This window comes from Sylvia atricapilla, chromosome 21 (genome assembly GCF_009819655.1).
Source record: "Sylvia atricapilla isolate bSylAtr1 chromosome 21, bSylAtr1.pri, whole genome shotgun sequence".
NCBI lineage: Eukaryota > Metazoa > Chordata > Aves > Passeriformes > Sylviidae > Sylvia > Sylvia atricapilla.
Window position 1 is genome coordinate 3,850,123 of NC_089160.1, and position 25,586 is coordinate 3,875,708.

Consider the following 25,586-nt stretch of genomic DNA (forward strand, 5'->3'; position numbering starts at 1 on the left):
AATTTCTTTCATTTTACTCACAAATTTTTGATCTCTCTTTTTAAAAGCCCATGAAATCCCCCTCCCTCATCAATGCACACACGTGTGCTCAGGCACACATGCTACCATGGGGCTGTCCCTTGGCTCACGAAGGCAGGAAGATGAGGAGGAACGCCCTGCATGGTCCCAGCATCCCCTGGATGTGTGAGGTGGGGAAATGTCCCGTAAATCATGTCACAGGGCAGCAGGAGTGCAACGGGGGCAGTGACCCCTTTGGTGACAGTCCCAGAAGCATCCATGTGACCGGTCATGGTGATTGGGAAACAGAGGGACACAGTGGAGGGATGGGCTTTTGGGGGTCTCCAGCATGAATCCCCCCCACCACCCCCCTTGCTCCTGGGGTGCAAGACAAAGAGTGAGTGAGAAACATTTCCTCCAGCTTGTACATGCACAACTGTCTACATGATGAGCCTGGGGCTCCTTTTCTTTGTGAGCAATAACACACCTCACTTTTTTCCAGCAAGGATTTTGGGGCAAAGCAAGTGGTGTGTCACACTTGGGGATGCCCTAGGGTGCTTTGCATCCTGCTCTACTGCAGTGAAGCAGAAGAGTACTCAATACTGGAGGGAAGAGAGTTTTCTGGTAGAAATACAGGAGATCTGGGCCGTGCTTCCAGTGTCCCTTGCTATGGATGTGACTTTATTTTAGTCATCCCGTCTGGGATTCTCCTGGTGCTGTGAGACTCACCTGGAAAGGCTTTCAAAAACAAGCAGATGGGGAAAGCATGGCCAAGCAGACAACATGACCACAAAGAGGGCAGCATGGGATGGGCATGTGGGAGGATGGGGACAGGCTGCCAGGAGGGGTACTCCAACTCTGGGTGCTGGAGTTCTGCATGGGGCAACACAGAAACTTCTTGACTCTATAATATTATCAAGATACTCAAGGCTGTGGGAAAGGGAGTCCAGGTGTGAAAATTGTGGAGTAACTTGTGAGAGGGTCCAGATCCTGGCCTTGATGCACACAGTGGCAACTTGTGCAGGCACATGAGAGCCAGTGTGGAGGAAACCAGGCCAAGGACAACTGGACATCCAGAGGGAGCCCAGCTCCTCCTTGGCCCAGCATATCAAGCTGGACCCCAAATGCCCCAGCAAGAGCAAGCATGGCCCCAGCCAGTGGGTGCCATTAACAGCTGTGGAGTTTCCAAGGGCTCTGCAAACCCATGTGGGAGCCTCTGAAAACTGTCAGTGTCACCCATGGCTGGGCCAGGCAGCAGCTGTGCCTTTGAGGAAGCTGCAGAGAGGCACTGGCATTCCAGTTCTGCCTGGAGCTCATCTGCCCATCCTCAAGGGCATCACCCTCCTGTGCAGATGTGATGGAAAAGCCACGACAGGCTCCTGCCATGGAGACTCCCGGGGAAACATTTTCCCAGAGCCAAGGACCCACATGCATGCAGAATGTACTGGTTGTTTCCCTGAAATGTGCAGTTCTCAGAACAATAACAGTCTGGGGCAGATAAAAATTACTCCGAATCATTTGAACTGTGTCTAATCTCTTCTGGAGCTTTTTTTGGTGTGTGTGAGAAAGAACAAGTCATTCATGACAGCTTCTCAGGAATGCTGAGTGTCTCAGAAGCAGCAGCCGTGCACAGGGCACTCACCCTTCCTGGCACCAAGAAAACAGCAGTGCCACATGGCACAGATCTGTCTGGAGGACCAGGCAGTGCCCCTTATATCAGCACTTCCAAGCTACTGCAGCCCAGCAAAGAGGAGCTGCAACCCAGTGCAGCTCTTGGATGGACAAACTCACAGACACAGGGACCCCCAGGGAACAGCAGTGCAGCAGGGCTGATGCCATCAACACCACTGAGTATCCAAGAAATCCACCCCTGATGGATCTGCCCTAGCATCAGACTAGAAATACTGACATGGAGGAGTTCCAAAACTAAGCCTGCTTTCCTCTGCTGGGTTTCCCTGCAGTAAGTGGGTCAGTGGAGCATTTCTGCTTTCTTTCTTGTTCCTCACATCAGAGGCGTCTCTGAATGAGTCAGGCAGCAGAAGCACTCACTGGGAGCTCCCATGGGCTGGTGAGCTCAGCCTGGCCATGGAGCCTGGAAGGTTGTGGTGGTGCCAGGAGGGACAGAAAGCCTTTGAGATGGGGAATGGTGTTTCATGCCTGTGCCTCCAAAGCTGAACACCAGGAAGGCACCTGGCAGGGAGCTGCAGTGGCTGTGGGTCCTTGCACCCACCACACCTGTGCCTGCAGCAGGCTGTGCCTGACCCCACCACACAGGACCCCCAGCCCTGAAGCACCTCCACCTTATTAGCCCAGATCCTTCTCTCCTGCTGGAGGAAGCCATGTGCCTACACCAGATGATGGTGCACATGTGCTAGCAAAGATGAGGCCATGCTGCAGATGGCCAGGCCATCAGATGTCCCTGGGATCACATGTGCAGGAGAACCCACAGCTGGAGGTACCAAAGGAGACCTGCCTGGCCCCAGGGCATGAGGACATCCCTTGGCTCAGGGCAGAGGAGACAAAACCAGGGACATGCACTGCATAGGGATAGAAGCCTGTCATGTATCAGACATGCAGAAGACCCCAGTGCCATCTGACACTGGTGTTCAGACTGGATTTCTAGAGGCCAACTTGTCTCCAGCCATCCCTTCCCCAGCCACATCTTTTCCTTCCATGGCCAGGGAAGTGCTGTCCTATCACTTTGGTGTGAATGCACGCACACACTGCTCCAGCCAGTTCCCCTAATCAGGACAGTGCAGGAAACACGTGGGATATTGCTGCAGTTCCCAACACGTCCCCACCTACGTGCAAGGGGCAATGAGGTGCTGGGATGTTTACTAGTGGGATATCCTGACCAGGGCAGTCAAGTGCTGCTGTTAGTTCCTAGAAGAGTTTTTAATTCCTAGAAGAGTGTTTGTTCCCCTGCCCATCCCACGTCGCATGTGCTCCTGCTCCTGCTCACACACTGCTTTCCATTAATCCCCAAATGAGGAAATGAGGGTCGAGTCTCCTCTGTCACAATGCCTCCATGAGAATTATTGATTGATCGACTGATTGTTGTGTCTCAGGATTTCCATCTTTGCAATGCCCTCGGCAGCTGCATCCCCTACCAGGCAGCATGTCCAGGCTGCCCAAATCAGCTCCGGGGCAGAGGCATACCAGGCCACGGCTGGGTGTGAAATGCACTGCAGCAGGACCCCCATGCTGCTTCCAGCACACCTGATGCTGTGTGCTAGAGTGCTCAGCTGCCCAGAATGCTGGGGGGTTTGGGGTCATTTAGCAAACGGCAAAAAACAAGAGCTTTCCAAGCAAGAGCTCCCACGTCAGAGGAAGCAAACCACCGTGGGGCTATAGCTATAGCATCCTCCGTGGATGCCGCTGGCGCAGCGCTGCTACCGCACCCCTGAATGTGTCGTCGGAGGGGCTCCTCCTGTGCCCCTCTCCCTTGAGTTCTCCTTCCCTCCTGCCCCTTTCCCCTCAGAGCCCTTCCCGCCGCTCTCCCAGGCAGCAGCTGACAGAACGCGAGGACACAGTCTCGGGAAAGGGAAATGTAGGTTGGATATCAGCAAAAAGTTTTTTACAGAAAGGGTGATAAAATATCCTGCCCTGCCCGGGGAGATGGTGGAGTCACCATCCCTGGATGTGTTTAAAGAAAGACTGGATGTGGCACTCGGTGCCATGGTTTAGTTGAGGTGTTTAGGAGTGGGCTGGACTCGATGATCTTAGAATTCTCTTCCAACGTAGGGATTCTGTGAATGATTCCCCGCGCTCGCCTCCCGCCTCTCTCCCCGTGTGTGCCCATCTCTCCGCCCGCGTTCCGGCCCGTCTCCCCTGCACTCCCTCTCCCCTGGCTCCTGGCTCCCGTCTCCCCTCATCCCCTCTCCCCTCATCCCTCTCCCCTCACGCCTCTCCCCTCATCCCTCTCCCCTGGCTCCCGTCTCCCCTCACCCCTCTCCCCTGCACTCCCTCTCCCCTGGCTCCTGGCTCCCGTCTCCCCTCACGCCTCTCCCCTCACGCCTCTCCCCCCATCTCTCTCCCCTCACGCCTCTCCCCTCGCCCCCCGTCGCGCGCTCCCGGTGACGCGCGCCGTTCCCGCGCCTGCGCGGAGCGCAGCGGCGTCATGGCGGTGCCGGGCGGAGGTGGGCCGGGCCGGGCCGGGCTGGCCGGGGATGGCTCGGGGCGCGGGACCCTCCACCCCTCTCCCCCTGGCAGCGGGTGCCCGGCTCGCCCAGCTCGGCCTCCCCGCTGCAGAGCGCGGTTCCCTTTGCACAGCGCGGCTGCCGGGACCGGGCCCCGCTTGAGGGCCCGAGGGGGCGGCTCCGGGCACAGGTCCCCATCCCCGGCCGCTCTGCGACGGGCGTCCCCGAGGGGATGAGGGGACGGGGTGCCGGAGGCCCTGGGAGGGGGCTGAGGGACATGGGAATGGCCAGGAACCGGGGGAGTGCCAGTCTCCGTGAGCTCTGGGCACGGCTCCCGTGCCCCTGGGGAGGCACCGGGCAGCCGCAGGGGGCTGTGGTACAGTGGTCCCAGCACTGAGCCTCTCCAGGTGCCTGCAGGTGCAAAGGACGACACATTCAACGTGCTGGACCTGGCGGAGTACACCAAGAACCGGCCTTGGTGGCGCAAGATCTTCGCCCCCAACTCGGGGTCGAGCGCTGAGAAATACAATGTGGCCACGCAGCTGGTGATCGGAGGGGTCACGGGATGGTAAGATGAGCCGGGGTTGCCATTGCTGCTCACGGCAGGCGCTTTGAGGTCGCACTGACGGGTGCTGGGTGGTCATGTGGCAGTCATTCAGAGAAGGCGGGTGCTCAGCTTGCTGTCCCCTGGCATGGGCTGCTGAGCTCGGGGCTGTCTTAAATGCTTAAGACATTAAATGTCTTAAATGCTCTCTGTAACTTGAGTAACTGACACTGTCTCGAAGGGAAGAAAATTGTACCAGTCTGTAATTATTTTTAAGTTCTGACAAAAAGTGGTGCTGTTGAATTAGGACAGGCAGATATGAAACAAGGATGCCTTCTGCAGTGGAGGTAGATGTGCTTCAGGCACCTGTATTAAAAACCTCCTGGGATCACAGTTCCTGGGGTTCTCTGTCACTTGCTGCTGGGACTGAGTGTGGCTCTGTTTGCAGCTTCATTCCCACGGCATCGTTTGAGTTGAAAATTTTGTGTAATCACTGCTTTGCTTCTTATCGTGCCCCTCATCTTCACCTGGCAATAGGGGAATTACTTAACAGTGTATGACAGAGTGGATGCCTCTCTCTTGTATCTTCACTAAGTGCATTCAGAAGTGGGTAAAAGCAGGTTGCTGTGTTGTTTGCAATGCTCACAAGGAAACCGTGTTCCCAGGAAAGTGTGTTTTGGGTGGCACAACACACCAGCCCATGGCTGCATGACTGAGCAATGGGGTGGTGCTGGCTGCAGTTCTGGTGGCTGCAGGAATGTTTTCATGTTGAAAGCAGGTAACCCATTTTGGAGACCAGTATAGCCTTAGATCCCTGCTGTGTGCTGTTCCATTGTTTTTCTCTTCTGAGAAATGAAAAGGTAAAGTAAGTAGTTGTTTACTGCTTACTTTATAAATAAGTAAGAAGGAGGCTTGTGATTTGCTCCCCATGCTCTTACCATGGAGCAGCACATGTGCTCCCTAATTTCCCCTCAGAGATTATTCCAGTTAAACTAAAAATATCAAAACATAAAATCACTTGTTGATTTTGGTGGAATCACTGGTTTCTGGTTACTCTTTTGAGAGAAGGATGAGGTTGAAGAGATAAGAACCAAACTGAAAAAGGCTGGAATGTGACGGCAGAAAGTGAAAAGCTATAAAAGCATCACTCTTGGCTGAGTGCAAGTCCTTCTCTCTGGTTGCACACGAGTTTCTTATGGTGTTTGTCGGGCTGTCTCCAGTCTTGGGTAACTCCTGCCAAAGGCAGCCTCACCTGTGAGAAGCATAATGAGTCATGTGTGTGGTGTTTCATTCTCCTGACTGAATCCTTGTTGATTTGTAGGTGTACTGGATTCATCTTCCAGAAAGTTGGAAAGCTGGCAGCGACAGCAGTGGGAGGAGGCTTTTTTCTACTTCAGGTGTGTATGAACAGCAGCCCAAGGCTTTCTGAGAGCTGTGCTGCTGGGGACAAAAGTCTAGGAACCACTGCCTCTTGGGACATGTGGGGTCAGTCCCCCCCTCTGCCAGGGGCTTTGTGTGGCTGTGAATGTCAAGGATGTGTGTTCTCCAGGGCACATGGATGCAACAGCAAAGCAGAGTCAGTGTGCATAAACCCCAGGATTGCACATTCACTGAGGATCTGCTTCCAAAGGCCAGGCAAAAGGCACAGGAGAGCTGTTATTGCAAGGCCACCTGAGTGGAGCATGGCACAGCCTTCAGCTGCAGTGAGCCAGGCTGCTGCTGCAGGACAGGCTAACATACTGAGCCCTGTGGCTGTGCCTGGAGGAGCAGCCCTGGATGTCAAGAAGGATTTAGCCATATCTGTAATATGCTTCCTGCCAACATGGCTTCCTGAGGAGTCCAGCCAGCACAGATGGGGCTTGCTGTAAAGCACTGGGGAAGAGGAGAGAAAGGAGATCTCTCTGTCCTCTGCCACTTTTGCTGGTTTCCAAGAGTCCTATAACTGGGCTGCCAGGATGTGTTCATATATGTGGTGCATCCTGGAGCAGGTAGAGCAGCTCTCAGGCCTTGTTCAGCTCTCACCTGCTCCTCAGGCAGACAGGGCTTGTGTGTGACTCATTCTCCCTCGCTCTCCTGGTTCTGCTTGTTCTGCTGAAAGTCAAAAGCTTGCTCTGGGCAGAGGGAGTTCCACAGCTGAATCACTCTGAGCAGATCAAATAGTTTCAGAGGAAAGGGCTATTAATAGGTGTGTCCACCCACAGCAACAGGAGAACTGCAGGGAGTCCCAACAATATCCATGGCAGTTATGAGGGGGAGGTGATGCCAGCTTTACACTGGGGAAGAGAGGCTGAAGCAGGCTAAGCTGTAGTGTGTGCCAAGCTGTTATGTTGCAGAACACTTGACACAGCTCCAGGGCTGGTGTTCTGTCCAATTTTTAGGCCAGTGTGGCCACTGGACTAGTGAGTGGGAGGTGGCTGTGGTCGAGGAAGGTGGGTGAGCAAGGGGTCTGTTTAGCCATGGTTGTGCAGGACTTCAGGAACTTTTTTCTAATCCTCCAAACTCTAGATTGCAAACCACACAGGATACATCAAGGTGGACTGGAATCTAGTACAACGGGACATGGACAAAGCCAAGCAGCAGCTGAAATTTCACAGCAGTGGTAATAAAATACATCCAGAAGTGAAAAGCAGAGTGGATGAGGTGAGACTGCTCTCCCAGGGCATGTGCTGAAGGGACAGCAGAAAACAGGATTAAATCCTGAACTGTTATGGATGTTCAATTGTGCAAATACAAGGAGAGAATTCTTGCATGACAGCAAAATGGGAGAGATGGCAAAAGCTGTGGGTGTTGTCTACTTAGAGTTTAGGAAGACATAATTTCCCACAGCATTTTACTGGAGGACCTGGCTGCTCATGGCTGAGCAGGGTGAAGATCTGGCTGTGTGCTGGTGCAGTTAGGGAGGGGAGGTCATTAGGAAGCTTTCCCAAATCTGAGCAGTGGCGTCTCTGTGAGCATCACTTGCCTTGAAGAACAGCCTGAGGGATTTCTTCTTAGCAGGAGGGTCAGTGAGTGGCCTGATGTTGTTGAACACTGTTGTCTCTTCTCACCCATGCTTAGGTGATCATATTTCTGAAGAAGAATGTTATCCTGACTGGAGGGTTTGCTGGAGGATTCCTGCTTGGAATGGCATCCTAGAAGCTGCACTCTGCTCTCATGCCCAACCTCCCCTCCCCTCCTCTACTGCTGTTATCTTTCACTTAGAAGTCAAAGGATGTTGCCAACAGACTCAGTCCCATCTACTCACAGGTTCCAGCCCTTATTTCTTACAACGCTGCTTCTGATTTCCACCTTTTTCTTTTGTCTGGGTTGTTAGTGTGCTGGGGTTGGTCTGGAAGATTACAACTCCCAGTGTATCATGATTTCCCACCAAATATGCCCAGTTTCAAATTTTCAGATGAGTTTCAACTTCATAAAAATGTAGTGGCAGAGAAACTTCTTAAATGTGCTTCTTCCAGGTGCTCAGGACTGTTATGCGTATCTTTGTTCTGCCAGTGTATGTGTTAAACAGCTGTCAGCACTTCACCACGATTTAGCTTTCAGTATTCCTGCCCTGGTACCTGGAAAACCTCTGCTTCCCTCTGCACAGAGATGGTCTGTGCAATCCAAAATGTGGTTGACTGTCCTGGGGTGGATGCAGAAGTGTCAAAGGACAGCCTGAGCTGTATCCAGGACAGGGGAATATGGATTTTCCTGCCCTGCTGTTGCACTGCACATAGATGGCCATTTGGTTTTGTCTCTGCTGGTATCCTTCCCCATACTGGAGTTGCAGCACTGGCACTGCTGATGGAAACTGAGCACTGAGGCTGACTCTCCAGGCCCTTTCCTCATCATGTGTTCTGAAAGTCACCAGCTTCTGTGCTGTATTGCCACCTGACTGCTCAGCCTTTGAGGCTCTCTCCTGCTTCCAGCAGGCCCAACCTGGCTGTGTCACATGGGGGCATTTCAGCTGTGCCACTCACTGTAAGTCACCCTGGGCCTCTGACTGGGGTTTCTATGTCTATCACGACCTTCTCTTGTATGTAACCATGGCACCAGCTTCTTTGAGCTGTAACCATGTGGGACAGGACTGTAGACAGGAAATGTATCCCTGCTTAGGGTACATTGTACTGGTCCAGGTCCCTGTTGCCAGCTGTACTGGAGAAAGGGGGATGATGTGAAATCAGGAGTGCAGTCCTTTACCTGCCTCTTGAAGAGCACAGATTCCTTCTCACTGGTCTCTGTAAGCAACTGAAATGGCAAAACTTTTGTGAAAGCCAGACCGTGCTCTTGTGAGAGCAGTTCATTTGCATATTTCCACCTCAGTTATGTTCCTTCCTTCTTTGTGTTTGCCATTTCCACAAGAAAAGCTGTTTGCTTAATTCCATCAGCTGCAGCCCTTTTCCTGCAGGAGATGAGGCAGCTCAGGTGCAGAGCTCAGCTGTTTTTGGGCATCTGACTGAGCACAGTTGTGAGCAGTACAAACATCCCCCAGAGGTATTCTGTGAGCATGGAGACTTGCCTGACACGTGGTGGTGTCCTGTAGCAGGTTTAGGTAGGAGTTCTTGCCCAGAATGTGGGGTTTTATGTGAAAGTCAGCTCATCATTCAATGGGAAGTGTGGTAGGCAACAATGACACTCATGGGTGGGTGGTTTTCAGCACCTGGCTCAGCAGCTGCACCCCATTTCCACTACTGTGCAATGGCTTTGTGATCTGCTGCTTTCAGTGTGGCTGGAAAGGGTATCTGCCCCTGAGAGCTGCTGGCAGAGCTGAAATGGTGAGTTCTTCCACCAGAGGGTTTGGAATGAGCACTTGTAGTGGTAATCTTGTTTGAAGTGTCCGTGTAGCACCACACTGATTAAGCTGAGGTTTTTCCTCACCTTCAGGATCTGAAAAGAGGCTGCAGATAATCAAGAGATAGAAGTTGCTGTCTTTGCTCCTGTCCTGCAATACATGGCCAAGGAGAATGAAAGAGCAGCTAGGCTCACATCCTTTTAATAGTGGCCTTCCTAAAGGACTCCTGGACTGCAGGAGTGATGGGATGCAGCAAATAGGTCTTCAATAAATTGGTGTTTAGCAGTGGAGTGACAGATGGTGGTGGGGTTTTTTGAGATTTGGTTTGTTTTTCTGTAGGATCTGCAGGTGTGAACATGCATAAATTGATACATTGGTCTTGCAGGGTGTCTCTTGTTCCTGTAGGACAACAGCATTGCTGCTCTTTGGCTGGGTGGGCTGCAGAACACAACTTCTGAGATGCACTGATCTCCACAAAGCTGTCTCCAACGACAAAGCTCAAAGCAAATCATTAGCAGACCTTAGGGATGTTTTTCAGGCTCAAATAAGTCACTATTTCTGCCCAGCCCTAGGTGGGGTGAGTTCTGCTCAAGTCCCAGTTGCTGCTATGGAGAGAAATGGCCCAGAGAGGGAGCTAAAATGCTTGTATTGCTGCAGAAAGGGGAAACAGTTAACAGATTTATGCTGACTTTGTTGTGAATGTAGGCAGGGAATGGACAAGGACATCAGGATGTGGTAAATCTTTCTGCTGTGCTGGCATTGGGCTCATGGCTGGCACTGTTTGATGCTGTGGGTCAACACTGGAAGCTTTGATGTTTAATCAGTCTCTGTGGGGATGGATTTTCATTGCTGCAGGTGCCAAGATGAGGTGTCCCTTCCCCTCCCCACTTTGCTCCTTTTAGTCTTGTTTCAACAACTTCTGACATCTGTTACACGATGAGAAGATTTCAAAACACATTAGGCTTTTAAAGTGGTTTTATATATTGTATGTAAATGCTTGTTGAAATGATATTTTATTAAACAGTTTTGCTCTAAATGCTTCTCTGTGTGAGGTCTGTTGGCTTCCTGAGATCCAGCACGTTCCTGTGTCACTGTGACTGAGGGGAGCACCTGCAGCCAGACCAGCAGCAGGAGTGTAGCAGGTAGCACTTAAGGACTTAGGTTTGTGGTCAACTTGGCAGTGCTGGGGGAATGGTTGGACTCAATCTTAAAGGTCTTTTCCAACATAAATGATTCTCAGCCTCCCCTCATCCGTGCAGGTAACCTGGGCTACCTTAATAAATCCCTCTCCCTGATTATCCTGGCACCAAGCACCCATATTCCCAAAAAGTGGGATGCTGCTAGGGCAGGAGGTGGGTCTGTAGCCAGCCTGAGTTGCCTCTGCTGAGCAAATTTGTTCCACCCATCTTCAAATGGGCATGGACACAAGGCTATTTCTTTTTCATGGGTACAACAGAAGCCTAAATATATACCTTTTATCATCTAGTAGTGACTTTTTTCCAACGTTCCTACTCAGATAGGGCAAAAGAGAAAAATGAGCTATGTGTCAGTGTTTGAGGGGGTTCACAACATTGTCATCACTTTCCTCTACTTTTCAAGGACACTAAACCCCTTGTTTTGTCTTAAGGGTTTTTTTCTTGAGGGGGAGGGCAGTGGGAGGGGAAGACAAGCCATAAATTATTCTGATCTTCAGCCCCAGTTATGAAAATACCAAGCAGCTTCTATTTAAACATGATCACATGTGGCTCTGGGCTGTGAATGGCAGCCAAGCCACCAGGCTTGCAGCTCAACAAACAACCAGAGACCATAGTTTTTCCAGTCATTTATTTTGTACCATGGTATTTCAGAGCAGTGAATACAGATGGTTTGCTCCTCTAGGCTTCAATACACACAGCTATTGTGCCTAGACCTCAGTGGTTTATAGAAGCTCTATTTCATAAGTAAGTTGTACTTGATCACAGCACAAAAGTCCTTTACGGCTAGATCTAATACAGAGTTAGGGCTAGTGGGTTGGGAGCCTGATATTTGGGTGCCTGGACTCCTGCTACAGGGGACAGCAAGACAGGCAGCTCTGAAGGGTGGTGCAGGAACCTGTCTATGAGCTCTTCCTACAGGTTACAGGAAATTCTGCTGCATGGCTGAGAGCTTCTGGAAAGCCATCTCTCCTGTGGTCCAGACACAGCCGGCTTGAGAGTGAGTCTGGAATGCTGTGTGGAAAATAACTGCCTACAACTGCTTGTTCAGTAAGCAGCACCTAAGTCAGTTCTTGGATCTAGCCCAGGGCTCTGTTACAGGCCTTTGGGTATCAGCAGTTTTAACTGGACTTGGATTCAAAGCATATTGCTTAAAGGTGTTCAATTAGACATCAATTTATAAATTTTGTATCAACAGTCAAATCTTTCAAATGAATATTGCTTTTTTAAAAAAATAGCCTATCCCTGTAGCAATCCCTGAAATAATATTCCTGTAACATCTTTATCATGCAAATAGCAGCGTGTAGGCAATTCAAATATAAAATAAACAACTCTGTCCAGTGGAAAAGTGAGGCACTTAGGCAAAGTGACTTGTAGTCACTCATGATCTATGCAAGACTTAGGAACAATCACCAGACCTGATTCCCATTCTTGAGCTTGAACCACTGGACAGGCAAATGTTGTCTGGAACTACTGCAAGGTGGCAGCAATACCTTTGTTGTATCGTGATGGGTTTGTTTCATGTTTAAACTCACTCTTCTGAGCTCATTTCCTGTACCTCTCACTCCAGAAGCCAGAATAACTCGGTTCCAATTCTCCATTTTAAGAGCAAGGATGGATTAGAGTAAGGTAAGCATCCTAAAAACATTGAGTTGACATTTCACAGGTGTGATGCAGAGGCAACATAGACTATGATTTCGTACAGAAAATAAAGTTTGTTAACCAGGCCATATGTTGGTACTGTGTAATGCTTTTTGGTGTGCTGAACGGTGTGTCCCAGGAGCAATCTGGCTTTTCTGAAAGTCTAAAGAAGGCTTGTAAAAACACACACGAGCTCTTCAAGTGAGTCCATGCTCCAGCACTTGCTGGAGCTGCATTGTGTTACTGAGGTGGTGGGGAAATTCCTTCTGAAGCCAACTTAACCTTTTCTCTCTCCCTTTCTTCTCTCTCAAACCCTGAACAACAGACGGATCTGCCCTTGTACTGAGCACAGCATTTCCGCATCTCCTGAAGCACAGCTTCACACTTGGACTCCAGGTAGTTGTTAGCTGGAAAATAAGGAGACACCAGGTTTGCAGGGAGGAACAGGCTTTGTTTCCAGAAGGAGCACACCTAGCCCAGCTCTTCAGCTGCTTACTGATGCATTCCATCATTTTCTTGCTCAAAAAAACCTCTCTTTAGCTCCTAAAAAAACTTCTCTTGCTCACAAAAACCTCTCTTTAGTTATCTAAAGCTGTGGCCAAAGGCTCTCAGAGAGGAGCCCTGCAGGAAGAGACTGAGTGGGTTTGAAATAAGAATCACCTGCCTGTCTGCCCAGAAACAGGGCATGCAGAGCCACCTGCTCTGCCTTGGATGAGTTCTGCAGTCACTACACAAGCTGCACTCACACCCACACTGATTTTTAAAAGATTAAAAGAAGCAACAGCATCATAATGTGTGAGACACAGCACCCATAGAGAGCCCAGAAAGCAGCAGTGAACACCTTCTGGCTAATGAGCAAACCACACACTGCTGTGATCACTGGGCTATGAATTCCCTGACTGGGTTGGTGAGTGAGCTGTAATACAAACACAGAGATCACCCCTGAGAAAAAGGTTGTGGTGATTTCTAGAAGCTGGCAGCCCAGGAGGCATGGCAGGCCCCTGGGAGGAGAGCTGATTGATCTCTGCCATAACCTGCAGCTGATGAGTGCTCCAAGGCTCCCCTAACTGTCCCTCTGCCCTTGCAGCTTTGTTTCTAAAACTGTAGCTATGTACAGGCACAGCCTTATCTGTCAAGGATACATTCCTGAAAGGCACACACAGATAGCAAAACACAAACGAGATTTACAGCAGGCATTCAGTCTCACAGAGGAAGCAGCAAGATCTTTTGGAACAATGACTTTTGAGAAGTCAGCATCTCCCAAAGGTCCAGCTCCCACCCTCCATCTCACACACGGGATACAGTGACTGTGCATTCCTCAGTTAAGGCTTTATTAACTTTTTAATTTAATTTTTTTTCTAATTTAATTTTTACAGGGAAAAGTTGTTTTGCCCTCTGTCAACTCAGCTGCTTCATCTGTGCACATCAAACAATTCCACAGCACAACACAGGAACAGCAGCACTCCAAAATGACAGCTCGAGCAGCAGTGACAGTGAATGTACATGCAGCAAAGAGCTTCTCTGCCAACACTTAACCATTCAGATCAACACTGTGCACAAACCTACACAGGCAAAATACTTGGAATAACTTCCCCAACTGTTATAAAAAGGACATTGCCACAGATGGGACCAAAACAGTGTCAACCATCGGCTTTTAAGTGCAGTAGTACAGGGAGAGAATGTCGTCCTTCATGGGAGAATGCTCCAAACCATGAGGACAGTAAAAGGTAGTGTCCAGACAAACGCTGAGGACATGAAGACCATCTCACACCTCGAGGACAGATCACCTAACCTGACAGACTTCTGTCTTACCTGCTCTTGAAACACCCCTGGAGCAGCTCTGCAGTCTTCTCATACAATCCACCTACTCCCTTACTAACCACACTGTAAGAGAGCTTATTATAATGTCTAGCTCTCCCTGCCCACAGCTGAGTCCCAAAAATACACCTGGGATCTCACTGCCAGCATGGAGAACACTCCAAGCATATTACTGTTAGTATTGCTCTGTTTTATACTAATGATGTCTCATTATTTACAATTAGGCACAAAGCAATTCTATTAAAATCAGACATTATAAATTTGTTCATTTTGCAAACAGGTGACGCTAATGTGCTTCATTCCTTCTCAAGGTGAAAGGACAAGGTTAAGTTAAAAGAATTAAGTTCCACCAAAAATCAAGACATCAAACACAAAATGACACTTGTTACCTTGCAAGCATTTCTGTATTTCACAGGCTTGTTTCTGGCAGGGGTCCTTCCGGGACATGTTCAGGAACTAAAATGACAGAAAAATGTTACTGTAGATCAAGGTTCTTTTCAGGGTGTGGGGGAAAGACAATGTCCTACAGACACATCTTTCAGGAGCTCCCAATTTCCCCCACTGTCATCATTCAGAAAACATCTACTGCTGCTTGCAGGTGCCTGCCAACATACACAAGAACTCTCTGTGTGTCTGGCTAAAAGATGATGATGGGGACAATAGGGGAAGTTTTATGTCACTAAGTTTAAAAGCCTTTTCCTTTTCTCTAGTTAAAATGTGTCCTTTTCCACTTGGATGTACAAAGATTCCAGAAAAGATTCAAATTAACACAGCTGACTAAATTTTAAGAATTTTCTATCTCTAGACCTTATACCAAGACACATATTTATGTGAAATCCACCTCTGTGAGCTTTACACAACCAAGGATTTGGTGGTAAGTCATGGAACTGCAGCTGGAGAAAGCATTTAAAAAAAAAACAATCAACCAAACAACTCAGTTGTGTATATGTATATGCCATAAAGCCAACAAGGACTTTTTTGTTTCAGGAGAAAGTCTTTTGGAAATCCTCTCCCTCTGTCCAAAAAATCCCTCAGCCACATTGGAGGACAGCTCCATCTTGTTCACATCCATCAGAAATTTATTTCAGACACTCAAGTTGATTTTTCTGCAGCTGTGACACCTGTAACTGAGTCAGTGTAAGACCAAAAGCCAAGCAAAAGCTGGTGGTACCAGTAGTTGAACGGGAGACCTCTAAGGAAAGCACCAAAAGTGGTGGTGAGACTGAACCCTCTGAGCCACAGTTCAGCCTCTGCTCAGAGCTGGGAGCTGCTGCCTTCCCAGTTTCTGACAAGTCACCAGCCCACAGCAGTTTCCAGTATCACTAGGGCATTATTTGCAGCATCCTGGCCAAATTCCACCTCGGGCAATCACTTTCTGCCTACCTAGAACTCGCCCTGATGTTTCACTTGGTCACAACACTCCTCTTCACTGCCTGTCCTAAACTCTTGTGTGATGTTGCTGCGTGTTGTTTAACTGCTTCCACCTCAAAGGTGGCTGCATTTCAGTGGAGAGAGAACCTTTTATTGTACAAAACAGACAATGGCATCTTCCTAAAGCCACTGCTCCTGAAAGACAAAAATTCACATTAAAGAAAGACCGGGAGTAAACAGTGCACAGTGCAAAGCAGGGGTAATATCTGCACATACCAGATTAATCCCCAGGCACGAGTTTAAGCAGCAGTTCTTCAACACCACCAAGCTGTAAGTGACAAGGAAAAGTTCAATACGTCTACAGTTACCGTGGTTGAGCTAATGGACTTTTCAACAAAATAACAGTCCTTTGCCGTCCCTCAAGGATCTCAAACGACTTCACAAACAGGCATGACTATGGTCTATTGTTGCCACCATCCTTACCATGAGATGGTGCTCTATCTCCCAAACGCGAGAGTTACTATCCCTGTACTGCTCACCCTGGGACAGCTGCCACATGTGAGGCAGCCGGGATGGGGGGAGCTGGCTGGGTCGCAGCGCCTCACCCAGGGGAACCTGAACTCTTTGGATCCGAGCCCTCAGCATACCTTCCTCCTGGGGGGAAAGTAACAAACAGAGCAGGCAGTTACTGGCAGAGGCACCTGAAACAGCAACGCTACAACCACGGGGAAGCTCAAAGCGCACACTTGCCTCTTCCGCAGCCACGAGCCAGGTTTTGCGGTGCTCATCGCAGTAAACCCCCACGCGGCGCACCCAGAGCCGCACGGGAAGAGCGCCAGCCTCCCCTCCCTCTGCCATCCCTCCGGCGCTTCCGCAGCTCAGCTGGTGTCTTTAGCTCCGAGCACATCCACGGAGAGAGCTCCCGGACCTGGCAGACAGGTGGTGTCTGACTCCTTGGATGAGATGCTACGCGCGGAAACGTCCCTAAAAGTCAGCTCGGGAGGCTGAAGTGGTGCCTGAGCCAGCGGAAACGTCAGGCCAAGTCGTACACTGGGACACGCGTGCCGGGCGGCATTGGTAAGGCATTCTGGGGCAAAAGGTGCTATTGGTACAAAGTTAAACCCTGGGAGTATTGGCTTTGCTCATTCCGCTAACAGTCCTATTAACAGTCTTTTGTGTAAAACGAGGAGGGGAAAATGAGGTGCTCTAAATCCCAAAAGCAAAACTCGTGACCAGCAGTGAGGTGAGCTTAACAGGAACGAAGATCACTCTGGAGACAAAGCACAGAACTCGGTGTGCAGGACTCTCATCTTTGGAGCTCGCAGAGCTGTCGGGGTGCAGGGTCCTTTGTCCCATCTCTCAGGGGTGACAGCACTGTCCGTTCACACCCAAACTCCTCGGAGGCAGCACTCAGGACTGCGTCGCTCGGCTTTTGGCTGGTCACAGAGAGCCACCAACACGGGCAGAGGAGCTTGGGGCATTGAGGTGGTTCCTGCTACTGTAACTTTTGTTTAACAGCACGTTTATCTGTGTGCCAGTTAGATCAAGCTGAGCCATTAGCAAATTGAGGTCAGGGGAAATGATTCTCTGTGAACCCTAGAAGAGGTAATCAAAATGGTACAGAGAGTCTTCATCCTTTATCTAGGTGTAAAGTAGAACAAAGTTAAGCTGTAACACATACAACATCCTCCTGCTATGAAGCAGATGCAATATTCCTTATCCCAGTGAAACACAGTGGTCTTCCAAAAACTTGTAAGGTTATAAGGCATATTTCAAACAGGAGCAAGAAAATCTGGGTACAAAATAAAGGAGGGAAAGTCAGGGAGAGAAAAAAAAAATTGTTATACACTGGGGTGCATATATAACAGAAAATACTCTTCCATGATGCCTTCCATAGCTTATATCAGTGTTTCTCTACCTTTTTGAGCCAAGGGAACACTCAGCCTTTTTGAGAACAAAACACCAACCACAGATCAGCCTGAACAGCACTGTCACAAAGAAAACTTTGAGTGTTCTTTTATTACTTTTTTTTTCACCCATTCTGTTTCCTTGTTTGATGTGTGGGGATGTGTATGTGCCCTACACAAAGCCCCACTGTTCTGACAGCCATCCTGTGATGAGGGACAGGCATTCCAGGGAATGCCCTGCCAGCTGGACCACTGGCATTTAGAGGAATGTGACAGCAGTCTGAAAACCTCACCAGGCCTTCAGGAATTAGGGTTAAAAGGACATTTCTGTAATTCCTTTCCTTTCTGCTTTACCCTAAGCCACATTACAAACTTAAACCCCTGTGTGGAACTCTGCCCAACAGTGAAATACAGCAATTGCCTCTGCTCATGTTCAGTCAGCTGAGTGTAATCACCCCAGGTGGAATTCGGCCAGGATACTCTCCTACTCTGCAGTAAGCTGCAGAAAGTTCCATCATGATCAGAAATGCCCAAGAACTTGCTTTTATTTCATTCAAAGCTGGAATTTCTATGGGTTGTCATCCCCAGAACCAGAAGGCTCAAGACTGGCTCTAGAAATATGTCTCAGTGAGTGAGTTACTCTAAGTAAACTCTCCTGGAAGGTCTCCTATCCAAATACTGACCTGGTTCAGCCTGGCTGAACTACAGGTAGGAAGATTAAAGCACAACATGCACGTTTGTGTTCATGGTGAGTGGAGATGGTAGTGATGACAAATCCAGGACAACACAAACTCTTGTGCAGAGGACACCGTGCAGAATGGGCAGAGGTTAATAATGTGTGTTTTCACCCTTTGCCCCACTGATTTGCCCCCAGCTTCCCCAGAACTGAAAGGCTCAGTCTGGCCTGTGGAGGTGCCCAGGTAGTGCTACATGGAAAATCCTGAGGTCAGGCAAAAAAGTCAGTTGGATTTGGGGTGGGACAGGAATGGGGTTTGGGGTGGGACAGGTCTGTCTGCAGCACCCAAACACACCAATGAAACTGGAGATTCCACAAGCACACACTTAGACAGTGCATCTGAAAACATACACAGTGTCTATTTCTGCAGGTTTGATCAGAAACCAAAAACAAAGCCTGAAGGAATACACGGGTGGAAGGAGAAGAGAGCTTACTTATATTTTAAACAAGTTTTCAACCCAGGTGCTTACACTGCTTGCTTCATAACCTATCAAAAAACCCAGCACAACCAACAAAAAACCCAACAGCTTAAATCTGGAGGATTGCAGCATTGTTCTTGGAGACTTTAACATTCCCATCAACATAGCTGTAGAAGGCTGAGCTGTTCAAAGTGTTGTTTTGGGGTGATTCAAATCCCAATACCCACAGACAGGAATGATACTGGCAGGTATTCTGTCCATCTTAGCATCAATCTTAAAAGTTTAATGCTGTTCTGGGACCTGGATGGATTTCTGAGCCATAATATATGGATAAACGTCAAAATGGCCAGGAGGAGGAATGCAGCTTGTAGTGACGACAATTTATTTGGTTTTAAGTTGGGTACATTAAAATATTTTATGGAAACAGTGACAGAAATTGCTCCAGATGCTGCTTGGACCACCCTAGAGCTGGAGGTCAGTTTGCTGAACAAACTCACCCTTTATCACCTTCTGTTCTAAAAAGCCACTGCTTTTAGAGTTCAGCTGCCATTTAGGCACCAAGGAGCAGCACTGCAGAGGCTCAGGAGTGCTGTGCTGACACAGTTACAGCCCCCAGAGCGAGGCTGGCCATCCCTTCTACGGGAGGATGAGAGCTGCCTGCACACCTCAGGGCTACAAGGATGCTGTGCCTTCCTGAAAAACCCAGCCCAGCTCCAGCGACAACTCAGGGATCTGATGATCTGGTGACTTAAGGGCATTTGAGACACTCTAAAGCTTCTTCTTGGGGGTTTGGACTCTACTCTGCCTGGAGCAAGCCCCTCTGACTCCACGCTCCGCTCTGCCCGACCTACTGAGGGGTAGCAGATGCTCACCGACCAGCCGGGCAGTCCAGCAGCGTGGGGAGGGCAGGCCGAGCTTTGGTGGGATCTAAAAAAAACAGGAAGACAAAAAGATGGACATAATGCGGGGTGAGCCACGCAGAGGGGCGAGGAGGGCAAGGGAAGGGATGCGAGAGCCGGGCCGAGGGGCGGGAGCGGGGGGCGGTGTGGCCAAGCCGGGCAGGAAGGGCCGGAGGGGAGGGGGTGTGCTGCGGACGTGGGACCGGCCCGGCCATGGCGGGGCGGGCGGAAGGATGGCGCAGCACATCGCCACGGCCACCGCATCGCCCCCGGGCCGGGGCCGCGGGGCCGGCCGGGCGGCCCTGGGCGTGAGGCGGCCGCGGGCAGGCGGGCCGGGCCCGCCATGACCTACCTGCACCCGCGCCGTGACCGCCGCGCCGCGTGCGCCGCGCAAAGCCGTCCCCCGCCCCCCGGACCCGCCGCCTCCCCGCGCCTGCCCACAGGCTCCGGAGGCCGGGCCCCGGGCTGAGCCGAGTCGGGTTAAGCCGGGTCGGGCCGGGCCTTCCCGTTCAGGCCCGGCCCTACAACCCCCCGGCGGCCGGCCGCGGGCATGGGCCGCCGCGCCGAACCCGGGCGGAACCCCGGCGCTGCCGCTCCCACGGGCGGCACGGCTCTTCCGCCGCGCCGCACCGCTCGCCTGGCCGGAGGCTGCGCCGATTGGCTGGAAGGGCCCGCGGGCGCCGCTGCTATTGGTCCATCCGCCAAGGAGGCGGGGCCAGGGGCTGGCGGGCCGGGGAAGGCAAGATGGCGGTGCAGGCGGTGCACCTGGAGGCGGACGCGTTCTTGGTGTGCCTGAACCACGCGCTGAGCACCGAGAAGGAGGAGGTCATGGGGCTCTGCATCGGAGAGGTACCGCCCGCGGAGGGATGGCCCGGGGAGGGGCGGGTGGCGGCACTGCCTATGCGGGTCGGGGCCTGCGCGGGGCCGTGGGACGGCGGGGCGCGGGCTGTGACCGGCGGCATCGCGCATGGAACGACCCCGGCACCCCTCTGGTCTGCGGCCCTGGCAGCTGCCAGCGCGTAGGAGAGTAGAAGCTCAGAGTCAGGAAAGCTTAGAGTCAGGAAAGCTTCCCACACCCCGGCGTGCTCCGGTACACAGCTGTGCCTTGTGATGCTCAGAGCAGCCGGCCGTGCCCTGCGCCTTGTTGGTTCTCTAGCAGAGGAATGACTGATTTCCCTCTGTGTCCTTAGGTTGACACCAGCCGAATCGTCCACATCCACTCTGTGATAATCCTGCGCCGCTCGGACAAGCGGAAAGACCGAGTGGAGATCTCACCAGAGCAGCTTTCAGCTGCCTCCACTGAAGCAGAGATATCCTTCAGCAGAACCAGCAGCAGGCTCACCAGTCAAGTGCTTTACCTCAGAGCTCTTTTCCTGGGCTGTGGTTTAGGACTGTAGTAGGCTTGAAACCATCAGCTGCTCCCTCCTGCAGCTGCTCAGCTGGCACTTGGCTTTCCCTGGAGTCTTTGGTGGTTCCAGCGCTTACAGTGGGATTGTGTTAGAAATTTTTTATCGTTGTTTTGTATTTGGTCACAGGTAAAACCTGCAGTGTGTTTGTGGAGGGGGGTGGCAGTTCAGCAGAGAGGCTGAGTGAAGATGAGAGGTCAGCAAGGCTGCAGGTGCTGCATTGAGGAGCCTCTTCTCTGCACACACTCAGGGATGCTGGCTTGGGCAGCTGCTGAAATGTTGTTTGTTGCCACATGCAAACAAAATCCTGGTGCTTTTCCTGCAGCGACTCCTGATGGTGCTGGGGAAGAGGCTCCCATCAGCTCCCTGCACTGTTTCTTAGCACTCCTACAAAGAATTCTGGAATTCTGCTGATTCATAGGAAATCCTTTTAAAACTCTGCTGTTTTCCCTTTGTCTGTTGGTTCCAAAAGCTCCTTGACCTTGCACACAGGTTGGCTGAGATCACAGGACGTCCCATGAGGGTGGTGGGCTGGTACCACTCCCACCCCCACATCACTGTGTGGCCCTCACACGTCGGTAAGAGCAGCCCTGGGCTGGGCTCTGGGGAAAACTCCCCCTCCTGATCCTGGAGTCACTGGAGCTCTAGAGCTGCACATTCCAACAGTTCTGAGCCTGAAACATTCCCTGATAGGAGCAGATTGTCTGGGTGGGGTGCAGGGGCCCCTGCCAGTGTAGCCCCATTGCTGTGTGTGCTCCCCAAGGACTCAAACATGACCCAGGAGTCAGGGATCAGCTCCTGCCACTACTGCTGTTCTTCCTGATAGAAAAAACACACCTTGGGTGTGGGAAATAGCAAAAAAAAGCTCTGGGGATCCTAGGCTTGCTGTGATGATTTCTGACATCTGTGAGTGTTAATGCATAGCTGAAAACTTTCATAAAAGTAGTACATGAGTACTGTGTATGTGTTAGACTTTATGGTGACCAGTGGCACCAGGCAGTCTGTGAGCTAATTTCTTTGTTTTGTGAGCTCATCTTCTGTTTCTAAGATTGGCTATTTAATTACATTTTAAATTTGGTCCTTTTTTTAAACTTAAGTCACCCGGAGTGAGGATGTAAATAGAAAGTTTGTGACATTTGTTACCAAATTCCAGATCACCCTTCAGAAGGTGGCAGATCATTTCCCAGTGCTGCAGGTGAGCAGGGCAGCTCTCACTCTCACTTCTGTCCCTGCAGATGTCCGCACACAGGCCATGTACCAGATGATGGACCAAGGGTTTGTAGGGCTGATCTTTTCCTGCTTCATTGAGGACAAGAACACCAAGGTAGGCAACTTAAAAATGGCAACAAACCCTCCAGGTGCTCATGAGAAACATCAGGGCAGAGCTGAAGTCCTTGTGTGCAGCCTGCAGGGAGGGCAGAGCTGTACTGGGAGCACATGGAAAGCACAGTGGGAACGGTTTGGGCTGTTACCCCAAGGGCAGGAGAACAGATGATGATTGCTCTGTGCTGCCTCAGGGGGGCTGCAGCAGCTGCAGTGTGCTCTGAAATGGGCCAGGGCTCTTCCCTCAGCCGTCCAGCCCAGCACACACAGCTCTGCCCCTCGTTCAGCCTCTCCAGGAGGTGTGGCTGTCATGTGAGATAAACTGGCAGTCAGGTCCAGGCTGTCCAGGCAGCTGCTGCTTAAAGAGCTTTTTCATCATTAAAGGGTTTATCAGTGTATGCTTTAAGCACCTCCAGCAAGCAAATCACAGCAAAACCTCTGGAATTCTATTGAAAGCTTCCTGAAGGAATTTGTGGCTTTAGATGTTTTTTGCCTCTGAAATCTGACTTTCTGTTGTCTCTTTAGACAGGCAGAATTCTCTATACCTGTTTCCAGTCTATTCAGGCCCAGAAGAGTTCAGAGTAAGTACAGCAGAAGAATATTATGTCCAATTTTATTTTATCTTGTCTCTCCTTTCTCTGGGTTGTCTCTACAGAGATTCCTGCACAGGGTCTCCTGACTTCTGCTCATGCAGGCTGCTGGAAGAGAATCTAAAGATTGGGAGTGGTTCATTTAGCCTTGATAATTTATTCTCTTAAGATTTGCTGAGGTCAGGGTGGGGATTTGTGCTACAGTTCGTTGTGTAGCAGCACCACCTTTTTGCTTCCAGCTCTAGAAGTCAAGCCCTCAAGGTTTGCACCTTACAATTCAAATTCAAGACAAGTATGTGGATATAGAATGCTTCCCTTTGCCTGTCAGTTCAGGCCTGTGTTCCCAAAAGTGGATGTGCAGCACTGCCAGGCCTTGGACAGACTGTTATAAGGTTGTAGAAGTCATCCTTTTCTTCACTGCTTTTAATTATATCTCATACCCTTTTAGATATGAAAGGATTGAAATTCCCATTCATGTTGTCCCCCATGAAACCATTGGGAAAGTGTGTCTGGAATCAGCTGTGGAGCTGCCCAAGATCCTTTGCCAAGAAGAGCAGGATGCCTACAGGAGAATTCACAGGTAACAGCCCTGGGGCTCTGCCCCTCTCCAGGGCTGACATGTTCTACTGTTGCTGTACTTAGACTGCCAAGGCCTTAGCAAAGCTGTAGAAATTAGAGAAGGATTAGCAGCTCCTGTGCCTCTGTAGAACTTCCTGAAGTCTGTAGAACTGAGCCTGGGGTTAGCAGCAGAATTTTGGGGTTTTGTGATCACAGGTTGTTATCCTTGTGAATGTGCAGGGCTTCAGCAGGTGAAGAGGTTCAGGTGTACCTGTGCTCTGCTCAGTGATTCATGGGCAGCTGGTTTTACAGCCTGGGTTTAATACACAATTCCCTGCTCTCTAACCTGCTTTCTTTTCCTTCCCTTAGCCTCACACACCTTGACTCTGTAACCAAGATCCATAATGGCTCAGGTAAGGACTCCTTTCTTGCATGTGACAGTCCAGTGTGCTGCTCCCAGAATCAAAACGGTGGAGTCTTGTTACATAGGAACAGAATTATAACTAGGAACTTAAAATCAAAAACTTCAAAGGCTGTAAAACACCCTAATCTTAGGGTTCATGAATCCTTCAGGCCCTGTAGAATTGGTTAAAATTACAAGACTTTGGGATTGTTTGGGGTTTTGGGGCTTGGTTTGGTTAGGGTATTTTTTCTGTTGGAACAGGAAAGGGGATATGGGATTTGTTGAGTGTTAAACCTCCATGGATACTTCCATCTCCTGGCACTTCATAGTGTTAACAGGGGTGTGGCATCTTTCCTTTTGCCACCGAGATGGGCTGAATTCTAATCCCACTTCTGTTCCAAGTTTATTACCCCATTGTCCATTCTCACATGTTTAGGAAATGAGGCATTCTGTGATGCTTCTAAATTTAGAAATTAATTAGCATCAGTGACTAGCTGTGTGCAGATTTTCCTTGTAGGTCTGTCATACCTGCCTGGGTCACACTGAAATGGTGTTTCCCTGTTACAAGCTGCTGGTTCAGACCTTCCTGTGCAGATATGTGCTTGCCCTGGATGCTGGAAGGTTTCCTTGGCTGTCTCTTGGCTTTGAGGGTGTTGTTACACTCTGAGTCTTTTCTATGTTGCCCTGGCATGATGTGTTGTTGCTCTTTGCAGTGTTCACAAAGAATCTCTGCAGCCAAATGTCTGCCATCAGTGGGCCCTTGCTGCAGTGGCTGGAGGACAGACTGGAACAGAACAAACAGCGTGTGCAGGAGCTGCAGCAGGAGAAAGAGCAGCTGCTGGAGGAACTTGCTGCTTTAGAGTGAGGAGGAAATGCAGACCCTTCAGGGAACTGACATGAAAAAGTCTTCAAAAACTACTCCAGGCTGAAGGGTGGCCCTACATAGCCTCAGTGAAGGTACTGGCTGTGCCTCTTCTCTTGCAGCAAAGTGCACAGGATCAGGACTTTACCTGCCCCAGCTGGTGCAAAGCAGTGCTGTGTCTGCAGTTTCTGCACTGCTGGCTCAGTAGTGGAGCTGGGCAGCACCTGACTGGACTCCTGGAGAGCACACACCTAGGGAACCTGTTGTTTCTCCATCTATATTTTGACAGAAGTCCTACTGCTTTACATATATTCCAGGAGCCTGGAACAGAAGGGTTAGAGGGGAAAAGCCTGTCCCTGCTCTCATTATCTGATGCTGCCAACTTCTGCCTTCGCTTAGTAGCTTCAGTTGACCATGGTCTTATATCTCTAGTAATGTTCTGGATCACTGGTCATTCACCCAGGCAGGTAAGAAGTGGGAGGGAAGCTTGGGAGCAGACCTGGAAGATCTTTGACATAGGATCTTTGTTCAGCATATGTCAAACCAAATAAAGAATTCCAAAGCTGGAGCTGTTGGGAGTGGAAATGAATGCTACAAAGTGACAGGGCCTGCATTTTTTGGTCAGTCTGTATATTCTCTTACTCTGTGTAATGCTGGTGTGTGCCCAGCACTGAAGTTCTCTAGAACATTAACTGTTTCTGCTGGCTCAGTGAGAGGACTGTGGTTCCTTCCCAGATACACAAGTCTGACAGTCTTCCATGCTGAATTTAACTGCAGAAATTTCTTAAGACTGGAACAAAATAGCTGTTGTTGAATTAATCCCTTTAAATGGTCTTGCTGTTACATTTCACAGTATCCTCCATCATGTACATCCTCATCTGTGGTCTGTCTTGTGAATCTGTCTCATGTGGGCAAAGGACAGGACAATTCCAGTGACAGAGCTGAGGAAAAGACACTCCCTGCCAGTGACAGCCAGTATTGATTAGCAGCTGTAAAGTGCTGTCAGATG

At 50.1% G+C, this 25,586-nt stretch overlaps 4 protein-coding genes across 9 annotated transcripts; 2 read left to right on the forward strand and 2 right to left on the reverse strand.

Annotated features, from left to right (window-relative positions):
• Positions 1–4,025: 4,025 nt before the first annotated feature.
• FUNDC2 (FUN14 domain containing 2) lies at positions 4,026–10,487 on the forward strand. The gene is made up of 5 exons (XM_066334003.1): positions 4,026–4,136; positions 4,554–4,704; positions 6,002–6,077; positions 7,186–7,320; positions 7,738–10,487. The coding sequence occupies exons 1-5, from the start codon at positions 4,118–4,120 to the stop codon at positions 7,813–7,815; spliced, it is 459 nt and encodes a 152-aa protein (XP_066190100.1). The 5' UTR covers positions 4,026–4,117; the 3' UTR covers positions 7,816–10,487.
• Positions 10,488–11,258: 771 nt separating this feature from the next.
• On the reverse strand, positions 11,259–14,559 carry CMC4 (C-X9-C motif containing 4). The gene is made up of 2 exons (XM_066334011.1): positions 14,493–14,559; positions 11,259–12,692 (listed from the first exon to the last, which is right to left on the reverse strand). Exons 1-2 carry the CDS (start codon positions 14,548–14,550, stop codon positions 12,526–12,528), a joined length of 225 nt encoding a protein of 74 aa, XP_066190108.1. The 5' UTR covers positions 14,551–14,559; the 3' UTR covers positions 11,259–12,525.
• A 971-nt stretch (positions 14,560–15,530) lies between these two features.
• Positions 15,531–19,816, reverse strand: MTCP1 (mature T cell proliferation 1). Of its 6 annotated transcripts, none has more exons than XM_066334004.1 (6): positions 19,788–19,816; positions 19,409–19,463; positions 16,225–17,266; positions 15,958–16,128; positions 15,751–15,802; positions 15,531–15,669 (listed from the first exon to the last, which is right to left on the reverse strand). In XM_066334004.1, the coding sequence occupies exons 3-5, from the start codon at positions 16,330–16,332 to the stop codon at positions 15,755–15,757; spliced, it is 327 nt and encodes a 108-aa protein (XP_066190101.1). In that variant the 5' UTR covers positions 16,333–17,266; positions 19,409–19,463; positions 19,788–19,816; the 3' UTR covers positions 15,531–15,669; positions 15,751–15,754. The 6 variants fall into 6 exon arrangements, with proteins under 6 accessions (XP_066190101.1, XP_066190105.1, XP_066190104.1 ...); XM_066334008.1 differs by lacking the exon at positions 15,531–15,669 and having other exon boundaries at positions 15,749–15,802; positions 16,225–17,070; positions 17,156–17,266; XM_066334007.1 differs by lacking the exon at positions 15,531–15,669 and having other exon boundaries at positions 15,749–15,802; positions 16,225–17,115; positions 19,788–19,814.
• A 314-nt stretch (positions 19,817–20,130) lies between these two features.
• On the forward strand, positions 20,131–25,145 carry BRCC3 (BRCA1/BRCA2-containing complex subunit 3). The gene is made up of 8 exons (XM_066333972.1): positions 20,131–20,284; positions 20,626–20,745; positions 21,332–21,419; positions 22,077–22,165; positions 22,690–22,745; positions 23,203–23,334; positions 23,682–23,725; positions 24,429–25,145. The coding sequence occupies exons 1-8, from the start codon at positions 20,180–20,182 to the stop codon at positions 24,578–24,580; spliced, it is 786 nt and encodes a 261-aa protein (XP_066190069.1). The 5' UTR covers positions 20,131–20,179; the 3' UTR covers positions 24,581–25,145.
• The last annotated feature ends 441 nt before the right edge of the window (positions 25,146–25,586 follow it).

Bases quoted from the DNA above. Each gene is read 5' to 3' on its own strand.
- MTCP1 (XM_066334004.1), bottom strand. From the start codon at position 16,332: ATGGCAGAGGGAGGGGAGGCTGGCGCTCTTCCCGTGCGGCTCTGGGTG. The intron at 16,129-16,224 runs GCAAGTGTGCGC...CTTTCCCCCCAG, and splicing joins GGCTCGTGGCTGCGGAAGAG to GAGGAAGGTATGCTGAGGGC. The intron at 15,803-15,957 runs GTAAGGATGGTG...TGTCACTTACAG, and splicing joins AGATAGAGCACCATCTCATG to CTTGGTGGTGTTGAAGAACT.
- CMC4 (XM_066334011.1), bottom strand. From the start codon at position 14,550: ATGTCCCGGAAGGACCCCTGCCAGAAACAAGCCTGTGAAATACAGAAA. The intron at 12,693-14,492 runs GTAACAAGTGTC...CTTATTTTCCAG, and splicing joins AATACAGAAATGCTTGCAAG to CTAACAACTACCTGGAGTCC.
- FUNDC2 (XM_066334003.1), top strand. The intron at 4,705-6,001 runs GTAAGATGAGCC...GTTGATTTGTAG, and splicing joins ATCGGAGGGGTCACGGGATG to GTGTACTGGATTCATCTTCC. The intron at 7,321-7,737 runs GTGAGACTGCTC...ACCCATGCTTAG, and splicing joins TGAAAAGCAGAGTGGATGAG to GTGATCATATTTCTGAAGAA.
- BRCC3 (XM_066333972.1), top strand. From the start codon at position 20,180: ATGGCGGTGCAGGCGGTGCACCTGGAGGCGGACGCGTTCTTGGTGTGC. The intron at 22,746-23,202 runs GTAAGTACAGCA...ATACCCTTTTAG, and splicing joins CAGGCCCAGAAGAGTTCAGA to ATATGAAAGGATTGAAATTC. The intron at 23,335-23,681 runs GTAACAGCCCTG...TCCTTCCCTTAG, and splicing joins GCCTACAGGAGAATTCACAG to CCTCACACACCTTGACTCTG.